This window comes from Hyperolius riggenbachi, chromosome 7 (assembly GCF_040937935.1).
Source record: "Hyperolius riggenbachi isolate aHypRig1 chromosome 7, aHypRig1.pri, whole genome shotgun sequence".
Lineage (NCBI taxonomy): Eukaryota > Metazoa > Chordata > Amphibia > Anura > Hyperoliidae > Hyperolius > Hyperolius riggenbachi.
In genome coordinates this window covers 68,259,401-68,280,127 of record NC_090652.1, presented here as the reverse complement: position 1 = coordinate 68,280,127, position 20,727 = coordinate 68,259,401, and the positions used below count along the sequence as shown (strand labels likewise).

The following is a 20,727-nucleotide window of genomic DNA, read 5'->3' as shown; positions in this document are numbered from 1 at the left end:
GACCTCTTTGGCCTAGGGGCCCGAAACTCACCAGTCATGTTCCCCCTAAGGGTCCCTACAATGCTAGAAAATTTGCCACTGCTGAGCAATTGCCCTTTGAAAAGATGTGAGATTTTGGAAAGTGAAATAGGGAGGCAATGAAAGCCTATGGGGGATTTTACCAATTTTGCACCCCTGTAACTCTGGTTTGCAGAGATGTAGGGACCCCATCTTTGGAATTCAAGTCTAACAATATGTCTTCTACCTGCATGAGACATTTGGTGAAATTCAGACGTTGCTAACGGCCATGGCTGAGATTTATGTACGTCAGCATCACTAGCATTGAAATAGCCCAAATAAACAGGTTTTTGTGACCCTACGCTATGACCTCTTCGGCCTAGGGGCCCGAAACTCACCAGTCATGTTCCCCCTAAGGGTCCCTACAATGCTAGAAAATTTGCCACTGCTGAGCAATTGCCCTTTGAAAAGATGTGAGATTTTGGAAAGTGAAATAGGGAGGCAATAAAAGCCTATGGGGGATTTTACCAATTTTGCACCCCTGTAACTCTGGTTTGCAGAGATGTAGGGACCCCATCTTTGGAATCCAAGTCTAACAATATGTCTTCTACCTGCATGAGACATTTCGTGAAATTCAGACGTTGCTAACGGCCATGGCTGAGATTTATGTACGTCAGCATCACTAGCATTGAAATAGCCCAAATAAACAGGTTTTTGTGACCCTAGGCTATGACCTCTTCGGCCTAGGGGTCCGAAACTCACCAGTTATAATCCCCCTAACAGTTCCTACAATGCTAGAAAATTTGCCACTGCTGAGCAATTGCCCTTTGAAAAGATGTGAGATTTTGGAACTGTAAATAGGAGGCCCAATGAAAGCCTATGGGGGATTTTACCAAATTTGGAGCCCTGTAACTCTGGTTTGCAGAGATGTAGGAACCCATCTTTGGAATCCAAGTCTAACAATAAGTCTTCTACCTGCAATTCAGACGTTGCTAACGGCCATGGCTGAGATTTATGTACGTCAGCATCACTACCATTGAAATTGCCCAAATAAACAGGTTTTTGTGACCCTAGGCTATGACCTCTTCGGCCTAGGACTGCATTGAACGCGACCCACGCATTGTGCGCATTCTGGACAACACCAATTACTGGGTTTAAACCCTTCTGGATCCACGGTACAAACACAATGTTCCAAAACTGCTTGAAGAAAGAGCCAGGCAGGTCAAAATGGAAGAATACCAGCAGGCCCTTGTGGAGACTTTAGAGAGGAGATTGACATCCTCCCCCTCCTCTAGCCAGTTGTACGCTGACAGACTGACTTCCGCAAACCCAGGACGACCAGGAGGGCAGCAAACAACACAAGCCGCAGCTAGTGCCCAAAAGGGAATGGTATCGGCAGTGTCCTTGGAGTGGGAAAATTTTCTGACACCCATGCAGCAGCACACAGAACAGCAAGCGTGCAGATCCACCTCCAACACTGATCGCCTGGAGAAGATGGTCAAGGACTACATGTCAGATGGCATAGCTGTGTTGAACAATCCATCTGCACCCTTCAACTATTGGGTATCGAAGCTAGACACCTGGCACGAACTGGCAATGTACGCAATAGAGGTGCTGGCTTGCCCGGCAGCCAGCGTTATGTCGGAACACTGTTTCAGTGCTGCCGGAGGCATCGTCACAGATCGGCGTATCCGCCTCTCCACAGAAAATGCAGACCGTCTGACTCAAATTAAAATGAATCAATCCTGGATTGGAAACGACTACGCAACACTCCCGGACCCCAACCAAGTAACATGAACAATAAACTTCTGTGATGGGTTAGCGTTTCCGGTCCCTGTTTATTGAACCTCTCATCTGTATTACATTTATGACTGCATGGCGACAAAATGCAAATTGCTATCCGCACGCTTCTTGTCCTCATGCAAGGCCTGGGTTGTTGTGTCTCAAAGCGTGGCCTTCTCCTCCTGCGCCGCCCTCCTCCTGTTCCATCACGTGTGCTGCTGCTGAGTTAGCGTTACCGGTCCCTTTTCCTGGAACCTCTCATCTGTATTACATTTATGACTGCATGCCGACAAAATGCAAATTGCTATCTGCATGCTTCTTGTCCTCATGCAAGGCCTGGGTTGTTGTGTCTCAAAGCGTGGCCTTCTCCTCCTGCGCCGCCCTCCTCCTGTTCCATCACGTGTGCTGCTGCTGGGTTAGCGTTACCGGTCCCTTTTCCTGGAACCTCTTATCTGTATTACATTTATGACTGCATGCCGACAAAAAGCATGTTACCTGTGCAAAGAAAACAGACATTTCCCGCATTTAAAAGACAATTTTCCCTTTGAAACTTTAAAATCGATTTTCTCAAAAACTATAAGCTCTTTTTGCTAATTTTTTTTCCTCTTGTACCCACTCCCAAGGTGCACATACCCTGTAAATTTGGGGTATGTAGCATGTAAGGAGGCTTTACAAAGCACGAAAGTTCGGGTCCACATTGACTTCCATTATGTTCGGAGTTCGGCTCGAACACCCGAACATCGCGGCCATGTTCGGCCCGAACCCGAACATCTAGATGTTCACCCAACACTACACGTGACCCGTTCGGCCAATCACAGCGCTAGCCGAACGTTCGGGGAACGTTCGGCCATGCGCTCTTAGTTCGGCCAGAACGGTTTGGCGAACACCATCAGGTGTTCGGCCGAACTCGAACATCACCCGAACAGGGTGATGTTCTGCAGAACCCGAACAGTGGCAAACACTGTTCGCCCAACACTAATGGCCACCTAGCTTTTCATCCTTCCCACCATTGCCCTGGAATCTTCCAGACTTCAAGCTCAGCATGTAGTGTTGGTGGTATAGTGGTGAGCATAGCTGCCTTCCAAGCAGTTGACCTGGGTTTGATTCCTGGCCAATGTATGTGAGCTTGCTTTTGACATCCTACAAATCCCTGGAATACAAGACAAGAGGAGGAGGAGAGAGAGAGAGAGAGAGAGAGAGAGAGAGAGATGGATAGAGATATTTTATTTTTCCGCCGGAATACGGAATTCCGCGGAAATTCACAAAATTCCATGGAAATGTAATGGCGACAGAATTTAGCTCTGGCGGAATTCCGGTGGAACGGAATTTGCTCTTTCCGATCATCCCTAAACTGTCTGTTTTACAGGAATATTCAGTTCTGCTTTTATTTTTGTATTCGAGGGGCATAGAAGCCAGGGCCGGGCCAGGCAGAGGAAAGAGAGGCTCCTGCCTCAGGGTGCAGTGTAGGAGGGGGCGCACAACTCACTCAGCTATCATTGCCCTATTGTGTTTGAAGCAGAGAGAAATAAAAAAGGTGTTGCATGGCAGTGACTGCAAGCCAGATAACTAGAGATTAAAGTGTTGGTGCCCTGGGACACTTCTTACTCTAATAGCAATCAGTGTGAGATGGCTAGGGTGGGAGGGATGGAGGGGCCCACTTTGATGTCTCAGCCTTGGGTGATGGAGGACCTTGTTCTGGCTCTGATAGAAGCTACGACATTTTGGCAATTGAGGATCTTGGTATCTGGGGACCACACATCTGTGTGATAGTAATAGTGTGGTCTGAAGATAAAAGCTATGCAGCTCCTTTTGTATAATTAATTGAGGTCTCCCATTGTCTGTTGGATTTAGAACTTCCAATTTGCCTTTGCACCTTTTCAAATAGGGAGGCTGTGGGGGATGCATTGCTCTGCTGCCTGGGACCCTGTATTGTTATAATCTGGCTCTGGAAGACAGTGTTGGGTAACCACAGCGCCCAAACACCTCCATACTTGTCACACTGCAGATTATCTATCAATGAGAGATTATTTATCTACACCTGTAAATCACTGAACTTTAAAGAGAACCCGAGGTGGGATTCTCACAACAAAATCCCCATACAGAGGCTGGCTCTGCCTATCAAGCCCAGCCTCTGTTGCTAATCAGATCCCCCCAAATCCCCCCTGTGCTCAGCCAGAACCCATAAATCTCAGCCGCGCTGCTGACACGCAGCGTGTCAGCAGCGACTGTGTTTAGCTTCCTAACGTCAGTCTCCGCTCTCCTCCGCCTCCTGTATCGCTCCGGTCCCCGCCCACGTCCCTTCCCACCATGTTGATTGGAGGGAAGGGACGCGGGCGGGGACCGAAGCTCTGCAGGAGGCGGGGGGAGCGCCGAGACTGATGTTAGGAAGGTAAACACAGCCGCAGAGCGCGGCTGTGATTTATGGGGTCTGGCTGAGTGCAGGGGGGATTTAGGGGGGATCTGATTAGCAACAGAGGCTGGGCTCGATAGGCAGAGCCAGCCTCTGTATGGGGATTTTGTTGTGAGAACCCCACCTCGGGTTCTCTTTAACCAGCTGAGCGGTCTGGACGAGCTCAGCTCGTCCAACACCGCCAGCGGCTGCCGCTCAGGCCCTGCTGGGCCGATTTTGATGAAATAAAAAGCAGCACACGCAGCCGGCACTTTGCCAGCCGCGTGTGCTGCCTGATCGCCGCCGCTCTGCGGCGATTCGCCGCGAGCAGCGGCGAAAGAGGGCCCCCCTAGCCGCCTGAGCCCTGCGCAGCCGGAACAAAAAGTTCCGGCCAGCGCTAAGGGCTGGATCGGAGGCGGCTGACGTCAGGACGTCGGCTGACGTCGATGACGTCACTCCGCTCGTCGCTATGGCGACGATATAAGCAAAACAAGGAAGGCCGCTCATTGCGGCCTTCCTTGTTTATTATGGGCGCCGGAGGCGATCGGAAGATCGCCTCCGGAGCGCCCTCTAGTGGGCTTTCATGCAGCCAACTTTCAGTTGGCTGCATGAAATAGTTTTTTTTTTATTTAAAAAAAACCCTCCCGCAGCCACCCTGGCGATTTAATCAGAACGCCAGGGTGGTTAAATCATCTTGTGTAAGCACATTAATGTTTATTTCTCTCTTTGTTGTAATTGTTATGTTTCAGAACAATGGAAGTGAGATGACATACAAAAACACTGTTTACCTGAGTGCAGTGTATGATGGTGTAATTAAAAGGGGTGATTATTCCATTGACTTTCATTGTACATATCCACGGAACATGACAGTTAATCTAATATCTGGCATCTCTCCAATTGTGGGGTAAGTTTGTATAGGTGTCTTGTCTACAAACACGCAATACTTGTAGAGCCACAGGAGCTGAGATTATACTCTGATGTACCTGCAGACAAGGCAGTTACCATGCAGTCTTGCAGAAGCTTAATGTTCACATGCATATAATGAGTTTGGGCAACGATGTTAATTGTTATGATATTCTTGTATAAATCGTTGCTTGTTACGCTAAAAAATGTCAGTTAAATATATCATACTAGCCGACCCGCGTAAGGGGGTAGAGGGCAGGAAGGGGGTACTAGGCACAGTGGCAGGGAGGGGGTCGGACCCCCCCCCCTCAACTGGGTCCCCCATGTGTGCTCTACCTCCAGCTTAAGCTCAGCAGGACCCCCCTCACCTGGGTCCCCATGTGCACTCCCCCTGCAGCTTAAGCTCAGCAGGAACCCCCTCCCTCACCTGGGTCCCCCATGTGCACTCCCCCTCATGCTTAAGCTCAGCAGCAGCCGCCACTATTAGTAAGGGGCATCGAGCGGGGAGGACTCACCTCTTCCGTGTTCCAGCGTGCGTTCGACTGTCGTCACTTCCTGCAATGCCACCCACTGTATTGGTAGAATTTGCCTTCTTAAAACAGAAGGAAATCTGCAATAATTCAGCTATAAGTGAACATTTGTGGTTACCCACACAATGCACTGCTACTAAATATGCAAATTATCCCTTTTCACCCTTGGGAAGCCAAGCAAGCATCCAGAACTGCTGGTGTATAGCAAGCATATAGCTTTAAATTTTACACAGTCATATCAAACCCACATGTAAACAGCCTGTTTTGGACTTTTTGTCCTCATCAGTACATGGCAGAAATTGATACGGCTGTATGAGATAGGGCTTGGACCAGTACAACAGAATATCCAAGCAGCTCAGGGTGACCCAAACCACTCGGAATGTATAGGGGGATAAAAGGGACCAAAAAGACCTCCTACTAAAAAAAAGCAAAGCTTAGTGTAATTTGCCTTCTTAAAACTGAAGGAAATCTGCAATAATTCAGCTATAAATGAACATTTGTGGTTACTCACAATTAGTGTTGGGCGCACACCTGATTGTTCGGGTTCGGGTCCGTTCGCCGAACATAGGACAGATGTTCGGCATGTTCGGCCCGAACCCCGAACTCCCCGAACATCCCGCTTTTGGGGGCCCTATGGGGTCGCAGGCATAAGGGGGGAGCATGCCCCGGTCGCGAGGGGGGGGGGGTCGGAAATTCCCCCCACCCCCTCCGCTAGCGCTCCCCCCTCTGCCCGCTTCCCCATAAAAAAGTTTGATGAAAGTACCGGTGGCTGGCCTGGCAGTAGAGTGAGTGAAGAGGAGGAGTCCGGAGAGTGACGCGTTGAGGCCGGGCAGCGGGCGGTTCAGCGTTGTACCCTTGTGGTACTTCCGCCCTTTCTCTGACCTCACGTCCTCTACATGATGATGCATACGAGGGTACGCGTGACGCGTACCCTCGTATGCAGAGGACGTGAGGTCAGAGAAAGGGCGGAAGTACCACAAGGGTACTACCGCTGAACCGCCCGCTGCCCGGCCTCAACGCGTCACTCTCCGGACTGCTCCTCCTCACTCACTCTACTGCCAGGCCAGCCACCGGTACTTTCATCAAACTTTTTTATGGGGAAGCGGGCAGAGGGGGGAGCGCTAGCGGAGGGGGTGGGGGGAATTTCCGACCCCCCCCCCGCGACCGGGGCATGCTCCCCCTTTATGCCTGCGACCCCATAGGGGGGCAGTATTCGGCCGAACAGGGCCCTGTTCGGCCGAACAGGGGCCCTGTTCGGCCTGTTCGGCTGGGCATTCAGCTGTTCGGGCGAACCCGAACTAAAAAGGCCGAACACCATGAGGTGTTCGGCCGAACTCGAACATCACCCGAACAGGGTGATGTTCTGCAGAACCCGAACAGTGGCGAACACTGTTCGCCCAACACTACTCACAATGCACTGTTACTAAATATGCAAATTATCCCTTTTCACCCTTTGCAAGCCAAGCAAGCATCCAGAACCACTGGTGTATAGCAAGCCTATAGCTTTAAATTTTACTCAGCCATATCAAACCCACATGTGACAGCCTGTTTTAGACTTTTGGTTCTGATTAGTACATGGCAGGGATTGATATGGCTGTATGAGACAGGGCTTGGACCAGTACAACAGAGTAACCAAGCAGCTCAGGGTGACCCAAACACTCAGAATGTATAGGGGGATAAAAGGGACCAAACAGACCTACTAAAAAAATCAAAGCTTGGTGTAATTTGCCTTCTTAAAACAGAAGGAAATCTGCAATAATTCAGCTATATGTGAACATTTGTGTTTACCCACAATACACTGCTACCAAATATGCAAATTACTTCTTTTCACCCTTGGTAAGTTTAGCAAGCATCCCAAATCACTGGTGTATAGCAAGCCTATAGCATTATATTTTACAAAGTCATAGCAAACCCACATGTGGCAGTCTATTTCAGACTTTTAGTTCACATCAGTACATAGCAGAGATTGATATGGCTGTATGAGATAGGGCTTGGACCAGTACTACAGAGTAACCAAGCAGCTCAGGGTGACCCAAACTACTAAGAATGTATAGGGGGATAAAAGGGACCAAAAAGACCTCCTACTAAAAGCGGTGTAATTTGCCGTCTTAAAACAGAAGCAAATCTGCAATAATTCAGCTATAAGTGAACATTTGTGGTTACCCACAATGCACTGCTACTGAATATGCAAATTATCCCTCTTCACCCTTGATTTGATATGGCACTACTTATTCTTCTTGCTTGGACCAGCCCCTTGTTCTTGCTTGGACCGGCCCTGGGGGCAGGGCGCTACTTCTTCTTCTTGCTTGAAGGTTGAGGCACTTAGTCTATTATATATATAGATAGGAGACACACACAGTGATATTTTAGAAGTGAAATGAAGTTTATTGGATTTACAGAAAGTGCACAATAATTGTTAAAACAAAATTAGGCAGGTGCATAAATTTGGGCACCACAAAAAAAGAAATTAAATTAATATTTAGTAGATCCTTCTTTTGCAGAAATTGCAACCTCTAAACGCTTCCTGTAGGTTCCAATAAGAGTCTGGATTCTGGTTGAAGGTATTTTGGACCATTTCTCTTTACAAAACATCTCTAGTTCATTCAGGTTTGATGGCTTCTGAGCATGGACAGCTCTCTTTAACTCACACCACAGATTTTCAATTATATTCAGGTCTGGGGACTGAGATTGCCATTCCAGAATGGTGTACTTGTTTATCTGCTTGAATGCCTTAGTTGATTTTGAGCAGTGTTTAGGGTTGTTGTCTTGTTGAAAAACCCAGCCCTGGCACAGCTTCAGCTTTGTCACCGATTCCTGGACATTGGTCTCCAGAATCTGCTGACACCGAGTGGAATCCATAAGTCCCTCAACTTTAGCATACCTCAAATGGTTTTTGTGCTGTGGGTGGAGAAAAGGCTTCCTTTGCATTACTCTCGCATACAGCATCACCTTCTGTAAAGTACGCTGAATGTTTGAATGATGCACAGTGACTCCATCTGCAGCAAGATGGTGTTGTAGGTCTTTGGTGCTGGTCTGTGGCTTGACTGACTTTTCTCACCATTCGTTGCATCTGTTTATCCGAGATTTTTCTTGGTCTGCCACTTCGAGCCATAACTTGGTCTTCCATTTCCTCAATATGTTTCTAAATGTGGAAACAGACAGCTGAAATCTCTGAGACAACATTCTGTATCCTTTAGAGTTGGGCCGAACGGTTCGCCTGCGAACGGTTCCATGCGAACTTCCGTGGTTCGCGTTCGCGTCCCGCAGGCGAAAGTTTGCGGAAGTTCGGTTCGCCCCATAATGCACCATGGAGGGTCAACTTTGACCCTCTACATCACAGTCAGCAGGCCCAGTGTAGCCAATTAGGCTACACTAGCCCCTGGAGCCCCACCCCCCTTATATAAGGCAGGCAGCGGTGACCATTACGGTCACTCGTGTGCCTGCATTAGTGAGAGTAGGGCGAGCTGCTGCAGACTGTCTCTCATAGGGAAAGATTAGTTAGGCTTAGCTTGTTCCTGGCTGCATACCTGTTCTGTGAACCCACCACTGCATACCTGTTCAGTGAACCTGCCACTGCATACCTGTTCAGTGAACCTGCCACTGCATACCTGTTCCGTGAACCCGCCACTGCATACCTGTTCCGTGAACCCACCACTGCATACCTGTTCTGTGAACCCACCACTGCATACCTGTTCTGTGAACCCACCACTGCATACCTGTTCAGTGAACCTGCCACTGCATACCTGTTCAGTGAACCTGCCACTGCATACCTGTTCTGTGAACCCACCACTGCATACCTGTTAAGTGAACCCACCACTGCATACCTGTTCAGTGAACCCACCACTGCATACCTGTTCTGTGAACCCGCCACTGTATACCTGTTCTGTTCAGTGAACCCACCACTGCATACCTGTTCTGTTCAGTGAACCCGCCACTGCATACCTGTTCTCGCCATGGTGCGCACCAGTCCAGCACGGCCGTCACTACACAAACAGCTGTTTGCGGTGCGTTACACGGTGAGTTTGGTGTGTCAGTGTGAAGCAGTACCTTAATTACACTACTTGATTGATGTATACACATGCAAGATGTTTTAAAGCACTTTAGGCCTGTCATTTAGCATTCAATGTGATTTCTGCCCTTAAAACGCTGATTTGCGTCAAATCCAGATTTTTCCCGGGGACTTTTGGCATGTATCCCACTCCTCCACCTGGGGGTCCAGGTGTTAGACCCCTTGAAACATCTTTTCCATCACTTTTGTGGCCTGCATAATTTTTTTTCAAAGTTCGCTTCCCCATTGAAGTCTATGGCGGTTCGCGAACTTTTACGCGAACCAAACCTTCCGCGGAAGTTCGCGAACCCAGTTCGCAAACCTAAAATCAGAGGTTCGGCCCAACTCTAGTATCCTTCCCCTAAACCATGATGGTGAACAATCTTTGTCTTCAGGTCATTTGCTAGTTGTTTTGAGACCCCCATGTTGCTACTCTTCAGAGAAAATTAAAAGAGGGAGGAAACTTACAACTGACCCACTTAAATACTCTTTCTCATAATTGGATTCATACGTGTATGTAGGTCAGGGGTCACTAAGCTTACCAAGTCAATTTGAGTTCCAATAATTAGTTCTAAAGGTTTTGGAATCAATAAAATGACAACAGTACTCACATTTATGCACCTGCCTGATTTTATTTAAACAATTATTGCGCACTTTCTGTAAATCCAATAAACTTCATTTCACTTCTCAAATATCACTGTGTGTGTCTTCAATATGATATATTTAATTGACATTTTTTATCATAACAACGAACGATTTATACAGGAAAATCATGACGATTAAACAAGGTTGCCCAAATTTTCGCATCCCACTGTATGGAAAACCTAAAGGACAAACAAGGTGACATGTGACATATAGGGGATAAAGAGGCACCCTGGTTGTATAAAATATGTTAAAACCAACTAAAAAGGAACAAGTGAGGTGGCTTACCTCAGAGACAAAATTATTTGATAAATAATTTTTAATAAAGCACAGGCAATGCGTTTCACGGGTCTAAGCCTGCTTCCTCAGGCCAATAAAAGTGCTGACAGTCTCTAGACCGCTAACTCAGGGAGCCTCAGCTCTCCAGAGGCTCCCTGAGTTAGCGGTCTAGAGACTGTCGGAACTTTTATTGGCCTGAGGAAGCAGGTTCCGACCCATTAAACGAGTTGCCTGTGCTTTGTTATTAAAAATTATTTGTCTAAGAATTTTGTCTCTGAAGTAAGCCACTTCACTTGTTCCTTTTTAGTTGGTTTTAACATATTTTATACAACAAGGCCTCTTTATCCCCTATATGTGCTAAATCTACCCCTCAACGTCCCCTGTTGAAGGGGTATGAGCATTAGCCACAGTATTTTTACATGAGCCTAGTGCTTCTTTTTATCAAGGAGAGCGACCAGCCAAGGTCCTGACGGACCACCCCGAGTAGAGTCTGGATCATTGTCTCCACCTGCTGCCATTGGTCGGTTGCCCCTAGCAACCCACCTTTGTGAGTAAATTTTTTGCTTAAAGGGATACTGTAGGGGGTCGGGGGAAAATGAGCTGAACTTACCCGGGGCTTCTAATGGTCCCCCGCAAACATCCTGTGTTGGCGCAGCCACTCACCGATGCTCCGGCCCCGCCTCCAGTTCACTTCTGGAATTTCTGACTTTAAAGTCAGAAAACCACAGCGCCTGCACGCCCGTGTCCTCGCTCCCGCTGATGTCACCAGGAGTGTACTGCGCAGACACAGACCATACTGGGCCTGCGCTGTGCGCTCTTGATGACATCAGCGGGATCGAGGACACGGCAACGCAGGCGCAGTGGTTTTCAGACTTTAAAGTCTGAAATTCCAGAAGTGAACCGGAGGCGGGGCCGGAGCATCGGTGAGTGGCTGCGCCAACACAGGATGTTTGCGGGGGACCGTTAGAAGCCCCAGGTAAGTTCAACTCATTTTCCCCTGACCCCCCTACAGTATCCCTTTAATTCTTTCCACATATTGTGTTACTTTGACATACTGCACCATTGGGCTCCCGTTTTCTCTCTTGTATCTTTTGCTCGAGGGTGCTCACACACCCCATCCACTTTCTGACATGTGACATGATGAGATAGACATGTGTATGTACAGTGCCAAGAACACAACTGACTATGCTGTGTTCCTTTTTTTATTTTCTATGCCTGAAAAAGTTAAAAATCAGGTATGCAAGTGACAGTTTCTGTCCGCATTGGGACTGGGCCAGACTGGGTCAGACTATAGCATAACTCTCACTGATAAGTAATTACAGCCATAAAACACTTCCCTGCCAATGAATGGCTTCTGTGAGCAGTAAAAAGATTAAAGGTGTCAATAGTTCATAGATTTGAGCTCTAGCATACTTCAATGAAGTGTCATTGAGCAGAGACAATGAAACAGTAAAAACATAAAAACTAGGTATAAATATAAAATAAAACCGTGGGATATCTAAAAAAAAGTCATTTTTAGGAAAAGGAGGATAGATACTACTGTTTATTTCATCAGTTTATTTTCACCTCAGATTTCCTTTAACCTATCTTGGTTCCTGGACGTAGAAACTACGTCCAGGAACCATGCTCGCTACCGCGCGCTCCCGGCCATAGGTTCGTTAGCCAGGCAATCAGTGAATTGGGCTATGGTGCCCGATCACTGATTCCTCTCCACCGCTGAAAAAGCGACAGCTTCTCTCGGAAGCTGCGCCTTTTCTGGCTGTTACCTCCCCCATGCGTCGCTCTAAGCGTGTGTTGCGCTTAGAGTGACGTCATGTAAACAAACTCATGGCCGCCATCTTGTGGCCAAAAAGTAATACTACAACTAAAAGTAAAAAAAAATGAAAATCAACACACATTTACATTATAAACCTATTGTTTACCTCCCACCCTCCCAAAACTACCCAAATAAAATGTTTAATATAAAAAAAAACATTACAATAAAAAAAAAACATGTAATCATTTATCTAAGGATCTAAACTTTTTAAATATCAATGTAAAGATGAAATATTTCTATATTTTTTTTATTTTAAACTTGTAAATAGTGTTAGATGCAAAACGGAAAAAATACACCTTTATTTCGAAATAAAATATTGTCGCCATACATTGTGATAGGGACATAATTTTAACGGTGTAATAACCGGGACATATGGGCAAATACAATACGTGAGTTTTAATTATGGAGGCATGTATTATTTTAAAACTATAATGGCTGAAAACTGAGAAATAATCAATTTTTTCAGTTTTTTTCTTATTCTTCCTGTTAAAATGCATTTACAGTAAAGTGGCTCTTAGCAAAATGTACCCCCCAAAGAAAGCCTAATTGGTGGCAGAAAAAACAAGATATAGATCAGTTCATTGTGATAAGTAGTGATAAAGTTATAGGCTAATGAATGGGAGGCAGGCCCGGCCCACTCATGAGGCGGGGTAAAACATTTGCCTCAGGCGGCAGGTCTGGGGGGCGGCACCCGCCTGTCTGTGGATGCTGGGTGTCGCCCGCTGAGCTGGAGGGGTAGCTGGCAGAAAAGGGGTATTGGGCCTAGTGGTGGGGAGGGGGGTCGGACCCCCCCTCCCTTGCCTGGGTTCCCCGATCTGCGCTCCTCCTCCAGCGTTAAGTAACCAGCTGCGTGCATAAAGATGAAGAGGCAATGGGTGGGGGAATCACTCACCTCTTCCGCGTTCCATCGTGTGCTCCACTGACGTCACTTCTGGCAAAGCCGCCCACTGTATTGTAAGTGGACGGCCTTGTAGGAAGTGACGTTGGTGGAGCGCACGATGGAACGCGGAAGAGGTGAGTGATTCCCCCGCCCGTTGCCTCTTCATCTTTATGCATGCAGCTGGTTACTTAACGCTGGAGGAGGAGCGCAGATCGGGGGACCCAGGCGAGGGAGGGGGGGTCCGACCCCCCTCCCCACCGCTAGGCCCAATACTCCCTTTCTGTCAGCTATGTCAGCTACCGCTCCAGCTCGGGTTAAGGATTTTTTTCTTATTAAGCCTCAGGCGACAAAAAGTCTAGGGCCGGCCCTGATGGGAGGTGAACATTTCTCAAGTGAATACGACGGAACGTGAATGGGTTAAGGAGGCCATATATCAGGCGACTTGGCGGCCGATCGGCCATCCGATTTGATTATTATAATCAAATAAAAATTGGTGCCGGCAAGCATGCCCGAGTGACTATGCGACCAATTTGGGGATAAAATTGGACGCATGATTTGGTTAGACATGCTGCAAGATGTAGGGCCGATCGAATATGCGGTGGTAACGGCGATCGTTATCGGGATGAGCGATGGACAAAAATCCCGGCGCTGTTCCCTAATGTATACATTTGCATGTATGTGTGCATTTATACAGTACATTACCTGCCCTGTGTAACGGTGCCCATCTGTCTTCCGAATACGACGTTCTTCCATTAGCCCCATACAGAGAAAAAGCATCCAACTGGGAGGAATTGAATTTATCATGGATGATTTTATTAGATGTAATACAATTTTTGTGGTCCATGCTATTTATTGCACGTGTATGCAATTTTATATTGACATGAAAACCAAGGCATTAAAAGTGAGATTCCAGGAACATGGGAGTCCCATCAAATTAGGACATGGTTCACCGAGATTGATTGAGCACATAAAGCTATGTCATGTACAGTGGTGCTCGGATACCACTTTTCACTATCTGGAACTAATTCGGATCCGGATACCCAGATATTCGATCCGGGTCGGATATCCGAGTTCAAAATGTTCCACTCCGGATCCGAATCGGATATCCGACCTCAGTATTCGGGGTATCCGGCCGGATTCGGATATCTGGATAGAAAAACCGGAAGTACCCTTTAAATTGCTTTACAAAGGGTTTTTAGGGTAAATATTTTGCAAAGGGGAACTCTAATTGATGATGTCGGGACTTCAAATCCCCCCCAAAAAATGGCTGTCAATTAACATCAGGCCTAGGTTCCAGACAGCGGTCGTGCAGCCCACATTGTGTCCAAAGTCCAACCGCACATCTGGGACATGACGGTTTTCAGCCAAGACACCTCCAAAAAAATACGAAGCAATTGTGTTTTGGGTTAAATATACGTGGTATCAGTGGCCTGTGGCACCCTGGCCTGGGGGTGAGAGCTGCACAGTCAGCAGGTGCAGGGCAATGCAGCAGTAGAGTTGGGCCGAACATCCGATTTTAGGTTCGCGAACCTGGTTCGCGAACTTCCGCGGAAGGTTCGGTTCGCGTTAAAGTTCGCGAACCGCAATAGACTTCAATGGGGATGCGAACTTTGAAAAAAAAAATAATTATGCTGGCCACAAAAGTGATGGAAAGATGTTTCAAGGGGTCTAACACCTGGAGGGGGGCATGGCGGAGTGGGATACATGCCAAAAGTCCCCAGGAAAAATCTGGATTTGACGCAAAGCAGCGTTTTAAGGGCAGAAATCACATTGAATGCTAAATGACAGGCCTAAAGTGCTTTCAAACATCTTGCATGTGTATACATCAATCAGGTAGTGTAATTAAGGTACCGCTTCACACTGACACACCAAACTCACCGTGTAACGCACCGCAAACAGCTGTTTGTGTAGTGACGGCCGTGCTGGACTGGTGCGCACCATGGCGAGAGTGCAGGTTTTGGTGGCTTTACAGCCCATATGGTCGCCTGGCTGATGTAGCTGAATGACAGAACAGTGACTGTCCAGCTGATCAAATTTGGTCTGACCACAATGAGGCAACGACCTTATTATCGTGGGTGTGCCCCCCGAGACACTCATCTAGGCGCCGGTCATTGCTTCATTGTGATACGCAAGCCCCTTCACCACGGCAAGGTAATGATCACGAAGGGGAATGGGCGCATGTACATGCCTTTTCTTTTGTTGTTGCAGCTGCCCGCAGTGCAGCCAGAAAAATTAGGCAGTCATGTACACGCACCAGAAAAATTATTACAGCGGCCGCTGCTAGCAGCGGCCTAAAAAATTCAGCAATCCGCCTGGAGTCCCGGACCCTGTTGGTGGTGGCGGAGAAGGTAGTCAAGCGGCCTGCAGGCAGACATGCTGTGTGGAGGGACTGGGAGCGACTTAGTCTTCTTGGGGCAGGCCAGGCAGCCAGTCACACGGCGTGCAGGCAGAGATGCTGTGTGTGCGGGGACTGACTTAGTCTTGGGGCGGGCAGCAGCCCTCCGGGATCCATGCCTCATTCATTTTGATAAAGGTGAGGTACTTAACAGTTTTGTGACTTAGGCGACTTCTCTTCTCTGTGACAATGCCTCCAGCTGCGCTGAAGGTCCTTTCTGACAGGACGCTTGCGGCAGGGCAGGAGAGAAGTTGGATGGCAAATTGGGACAGCTCTGGCCACAGGTCAAGCCTGCGCACCCAGTAGTTCAAGGGTTCCTCATCGCTGTTCACAGCAGTGTCTACATCCACACTTAAGGCCAGGTAGTCGGCTACCTGCCGTTCCAGGCGTTGGTGGAGGGTAGATCCGGAAGGGCTACGGCGAGGCGTTGGACTAAAGAACGCCTGCATGTCCGACATCACCATGAGATCGCTGGAGCGTCCTGTCTTTGACTGCATGGACACGGGAGGAGGATTAGTGGCAGTGGTACCTTGCTGGCGTTGTGCCGTCACATCACCCTTAAAGGCATTGTAAAGCATAGTTGACAGCTGGTTCTGCATGTGCTGCATCCTTTCCACCTTCCGGTGAGTTGGTAACAGGTCCGCCACTTTGTGCCTGTACCGAGGGTCTAGTGGTGTGGCCACCCAGTACAGCTCATTCCCCTTGAGGTTTTTTATACGGGGGTCCCTCAACAGGCAGGACAGCATAAAAGACGACATCTGCACAAAGTCGGATCCAGTACCCTCCATCTCCTCTTGCTCTTCCTCAGTGACGTCAGGTAAGTCAACCTCCTCCCCCCAGCCGCGAACAATACCACGGGAAGGTTGAGCAGCACAAGCCCCTTGCGATGCCTGCTGAGGTTGTTCTCCTGCCGCTGTCCCCTCCTCCTCCTCCTCCTCCTCTCCCAAAGAAACACCTTGCTCATCATCCTCTGAGTCTGACTCGTCTTCTGCACACGACTTCTCTTCTTCCTCCTCCTCCCCCCTCTGTGCTGCCGCAGGTGTTGAGGAAACAGCTGGGTCTGATGAAAATTGGTCCCATGCCTGTTCCTGCCGTAACGGTTCCTGGTCACGCTCATTCAAAGCTTCATCCGCCACTCTACGCACAGCACGCTCCAAGAAGTAAGCGTAGGGAATTAAGTCGCTGATGGTGCCCTCACTGCGGCTCACCAGGTTGGTCACCTCCTCAAACGGCCGCATGAGCCTGCATGCATTTTCCATCAGTGTCCAGTTGTCGGGCCAGAACATCCCCATCTTCACAGACTGTTTCATTCTACTGTAGTTGTAGAGGTAGTGGGTCACGGCTTTCTTCTGTTCTAGCAGGCGGGAGAACATGAGCAGGGTCGAGTTCCAGCGAGTCGGGCTATCGCAAATGAGGCGTCTCACCGGCATGTTGTTTTTGCGCTGAATTTCCGCAAAGCGTGCCATGGCTGTGTAAGACCGCCTCAAATGCCCACAGAACTTCCTGGCCTGCTTCAGGACATTCGCTAAGCCAGGGTACTTTGCCACAAATCTTTGAACCACTAGATTCATGCCATGTGCCATGCAGGGTATGTGTGTCAGCTTCCCCATATGCAAAGCGGCAAGCAGATTGCTGCCGTTGTCGCACACCACGTTGCCTATCTCCAGGTGGTGCGGGGTCAGCCAGTCATCCACCTGTTTCTTAAGAGCAGCCAGGAGAGCTGCTCCAGTGTGACTCTCCGCTTTGAGACAAGACATGTCTAAGATGGCGTGACAGCGTCGTACCTGGCATGCAGCATAGGCCCTGCGGAGCTGGGGCTGTGTAGTTGGAGAGGAGAACTGCCACTCAGCCAAGGAGGAGGAGGACAGCGAAGAGCATGTAGCAGGAGGAGAGGAGGTGGCAGGAGGCCTGCCTGCAAGCCGTGGAGGTGTCACAATTTGGTCCGCTGCGCCCTGCTTGCCATCGTTCACCACCAGCTTCACCCAATGGGCTGTGCAGGTAATGTAGCGGCCCTGCCCGTGCTTGGCAGACCAGGCATCCGTGGTCAGGTGTACCCTTGACCCAACGCTCTTCGCAAGAGATGACACCACTTGCCTCTCAACTTCACGGTGCAGTTGGGGTATGGCCTTTCTCGAAAAATAAGTGCGGCCTGGCATCTTCCACTGCGGTGTTCCGATGGCCACAAATTTACGGAAGGCCTCAGAGTCCACCAGCCGGTATGGTAACAGCTGCCGAGCTAACAGTTCCGCCACGCCAGCTGTCAGACGCCGGGCAAGGGGGTGACTGGCCGAAATTGGCTTCTTCCGCTCAAACATTTCCTTCACGGACACCTGACTGCTGCTGTGGGCAGAGGAGCAGGAACCGCTCAAGGGCAGAGGTGGAGTGGAGGAGGGTGCCTGTGAAGGTGGAAGGGAGAAAGCGGCAGAAGCAGATAATGCACCTGATGGAGGAGGAAGAGGAGAAGGAGGGTGGCTTTGCTTTTGTGTGCTGCTGCTGCTTTTGCTCAGGTGGCCATCGCATTGCTGTTTGTGCCTTTTCTCCAGGTGCCTTCGTAAGGCACTTGTCCCTACGTGAGTGTTGGCCTTTCCACGGCTCAATTTTTGTTGGCAGAGCGAACAGATGGCTTTGGTCCGATCTGAGGCACACACATTAAAAAATTTCCACACTGCTGAGCCACCCTGGGATGTGGACACTATGGGGACCTCAGCAGCTGATGCTGAAGGGCAAGTTGGCTGGCTGTACATAGGTGGCGATACATGGTGCCGAACTCTGCCACCAGCTGTTTCTGACGAAGAGCTGCCCCAGCTTCTTTCAGCAACTTCTCTCCTCCTACTACTCTCTGACTCCCCCTCTGAACTGTCCCCCTCTTCATCTCCTCTATTGGGAACATACAGAGGATCCCTATTACCGTCATCATCGTAGTCATCCTGCCCAGCTTCGCTTGCCTCAGACAAATCCAAACTTGCACCATCAGTAGGTCCTTCATCCTCCTGACACGTTACATCCATAGTGTTGCCGCGTAACTCAGACATATGAGCTGGTAGAAATTCATCTGGCTGTAACAACAATGGCTGTGCATCAGTGATTTCAGCACTAAATAATTCTTGCGAAGTGTCAAATGCAGCGGAAGTGGTGCTAGTAGTAACGCTGGTGGCTGAGCAAGATGAGGTGTTCTGTGTCGCTAAATACTCAACCACGTCCTGACAATCTTGGGAGGTGATGGGACGTGCCTTCTTCCGAGCACTGTACTGTGGGCCAGGTCCACACGAAATTACATTTACACGACCTCGCGCAGACCTGCCGGGTGGCCTTCCTCTGGCTCTGGCACTACCTCTTCCTCTACCTGTTTTGTCCATATCGGGTATGCACGGAGTGGTATATCACACTGCGTGCACTCACGTAGGTAGGTGGGTTCACTTAACTGCACAGGTATGCGCACTGATGCGGTGGGTTCACTGAACAGAACAGGTATACAGTGGCGGGTTCACAGAACAGGTATGCAGTGGCAGGTCCACTGAACAGAACAGGTATGCAGTGGCGGGTTCACTAAACAGAACAGGTATACAGTGGCGGGTTCACTAAACAGAACAGGTATACAGTGGCGGGTTCACAGAACAGGTATGCAGTGGCAGGTTCACTGAACACAACAGGTATGCAGTGGCGGGTTCACTGAACAGATATACAGTGGCGGGTCCACTGAACAGAACAGGTATGCAGTGGCGGGTTCACTAAACAGAACAGGTATACAGTGGCGGGTTCACTAAACAGAACAGGTATACAGTGGCGGGTTCACAGAAAAGGTATGCAGTGGCAGGTTCACTGAACACAACAGGTATGCAGTGGCGGGTTCACTGAACAGGTATACAGTGGCGGGTCCACTGAACAGAACAGGTATGCAGTGGCGGGTTCACTAAACAGAACAGGTATACAGTGGCGGGTTCACTAAACAGAACAGGTATACAGTGGCGGGTTCACTAAACAGAACAGGTATACAGTGGCGGGTTCACTAAACAGAACAGGTATACAGTGGCGGGTTCACAGAACAGGTATGCAGTGGCAGGTTCACTGAACACAACAGGTATGCAGTGGCGGGTTCACAGAACAGGTATGCAGTGGCAGGTTCACTGAACACAACAGGTATGCAGTGGCGGGTTCACTGAACAGGTATACAGTGGCGGGTCCACTGAACAGAACAGGTATGCAGTGGCGGGTTCACTAAACAGAACAGGTATACAGTGGCGGGTTCACTAAACAGAACAGGTATACAGTGGCGGGTTCACAGAACAGGTATGCAGTGGCAGGTTCACTGAACACAACAGGTATGCAGTGGCGGGTTCACTGAACAGGTATACAGTGGCGGGTCCACTGAACAGAACAGGTATGCAGTGGCGGGTTCACTGAACAGGTATACAGTGGCGGGTCCACTGAACAGAACAGGTATGCAGTGGCGGGTTCACTGAACAGGTATGCAGTGGTGGGTTCACAGAACAGGTATGCAGTGGTGGGTTCACAGCACAGGTATGCAGTGGTGGGTTCAATGAACAGGTATACAGTGGCGGGTCCACTGAACAGAACAGGTATGCAGTGGCAGGTTCACTGAACAGGTATGCAGTGGTGGGTTCACAGCACAGGTATGCAGTGGTGGGTTCACAGCACAGGTATGCAGTGGTGGGTTCACAGCACAGGTATGCAGTGGTGGGTTCACAGCACAGGTATGCAGTGGTGGGTTCACAGCACAGGTATGTCGTGGTGGGTTCACAGCACAGGTATGCAGCCAGACAGGAACAAGTTAAGCCTAACTAATCTTTCCCTGAGAGACAGTCTGCAGCAGCTCGCCCTACTCTCACTAACGCAGGCAGCACACGAGTGACCGTAATGGCCGCCGCTGCCTGCCTTATATAAGGGGGGGTGGGGCTCCAGGGGCTAGTGTAGCCTAATTGGCTACACTGGGCCTGCTGACTGTGATGTAGAGGGTCAAAGTTTACCCTCCATGTGCATTATGGGGCGAACCGAACTTCCGCAAAGGTTCGCCTGCGGGACGCGAACGCGAACCACGGAAGTTCGCA

General features: G+C 49.2%; 1 protein-coding gene across 1 annotated transcript in view; it reads left to right on the top strand.

Annotated features, from left to right (window-relative positions):
- The window catches only part of LOC137526046 (uromodulin-like), a 121,399-nt gene that overhangs the window by 44,362 nt on the left and 56,310 nt on the right, over positions 1-20,727 (top strand). The window contains exon 6 of the mRNA XM_068247257.1: positions 4,918-5,072. Coding sequence (XP_068103358.1) covers positions 4,918-5,072 — 155 coding nt within the window. The remainder of the gene's footprint in view (positions 1-4,917; positions 5,073-20,727) is intronic.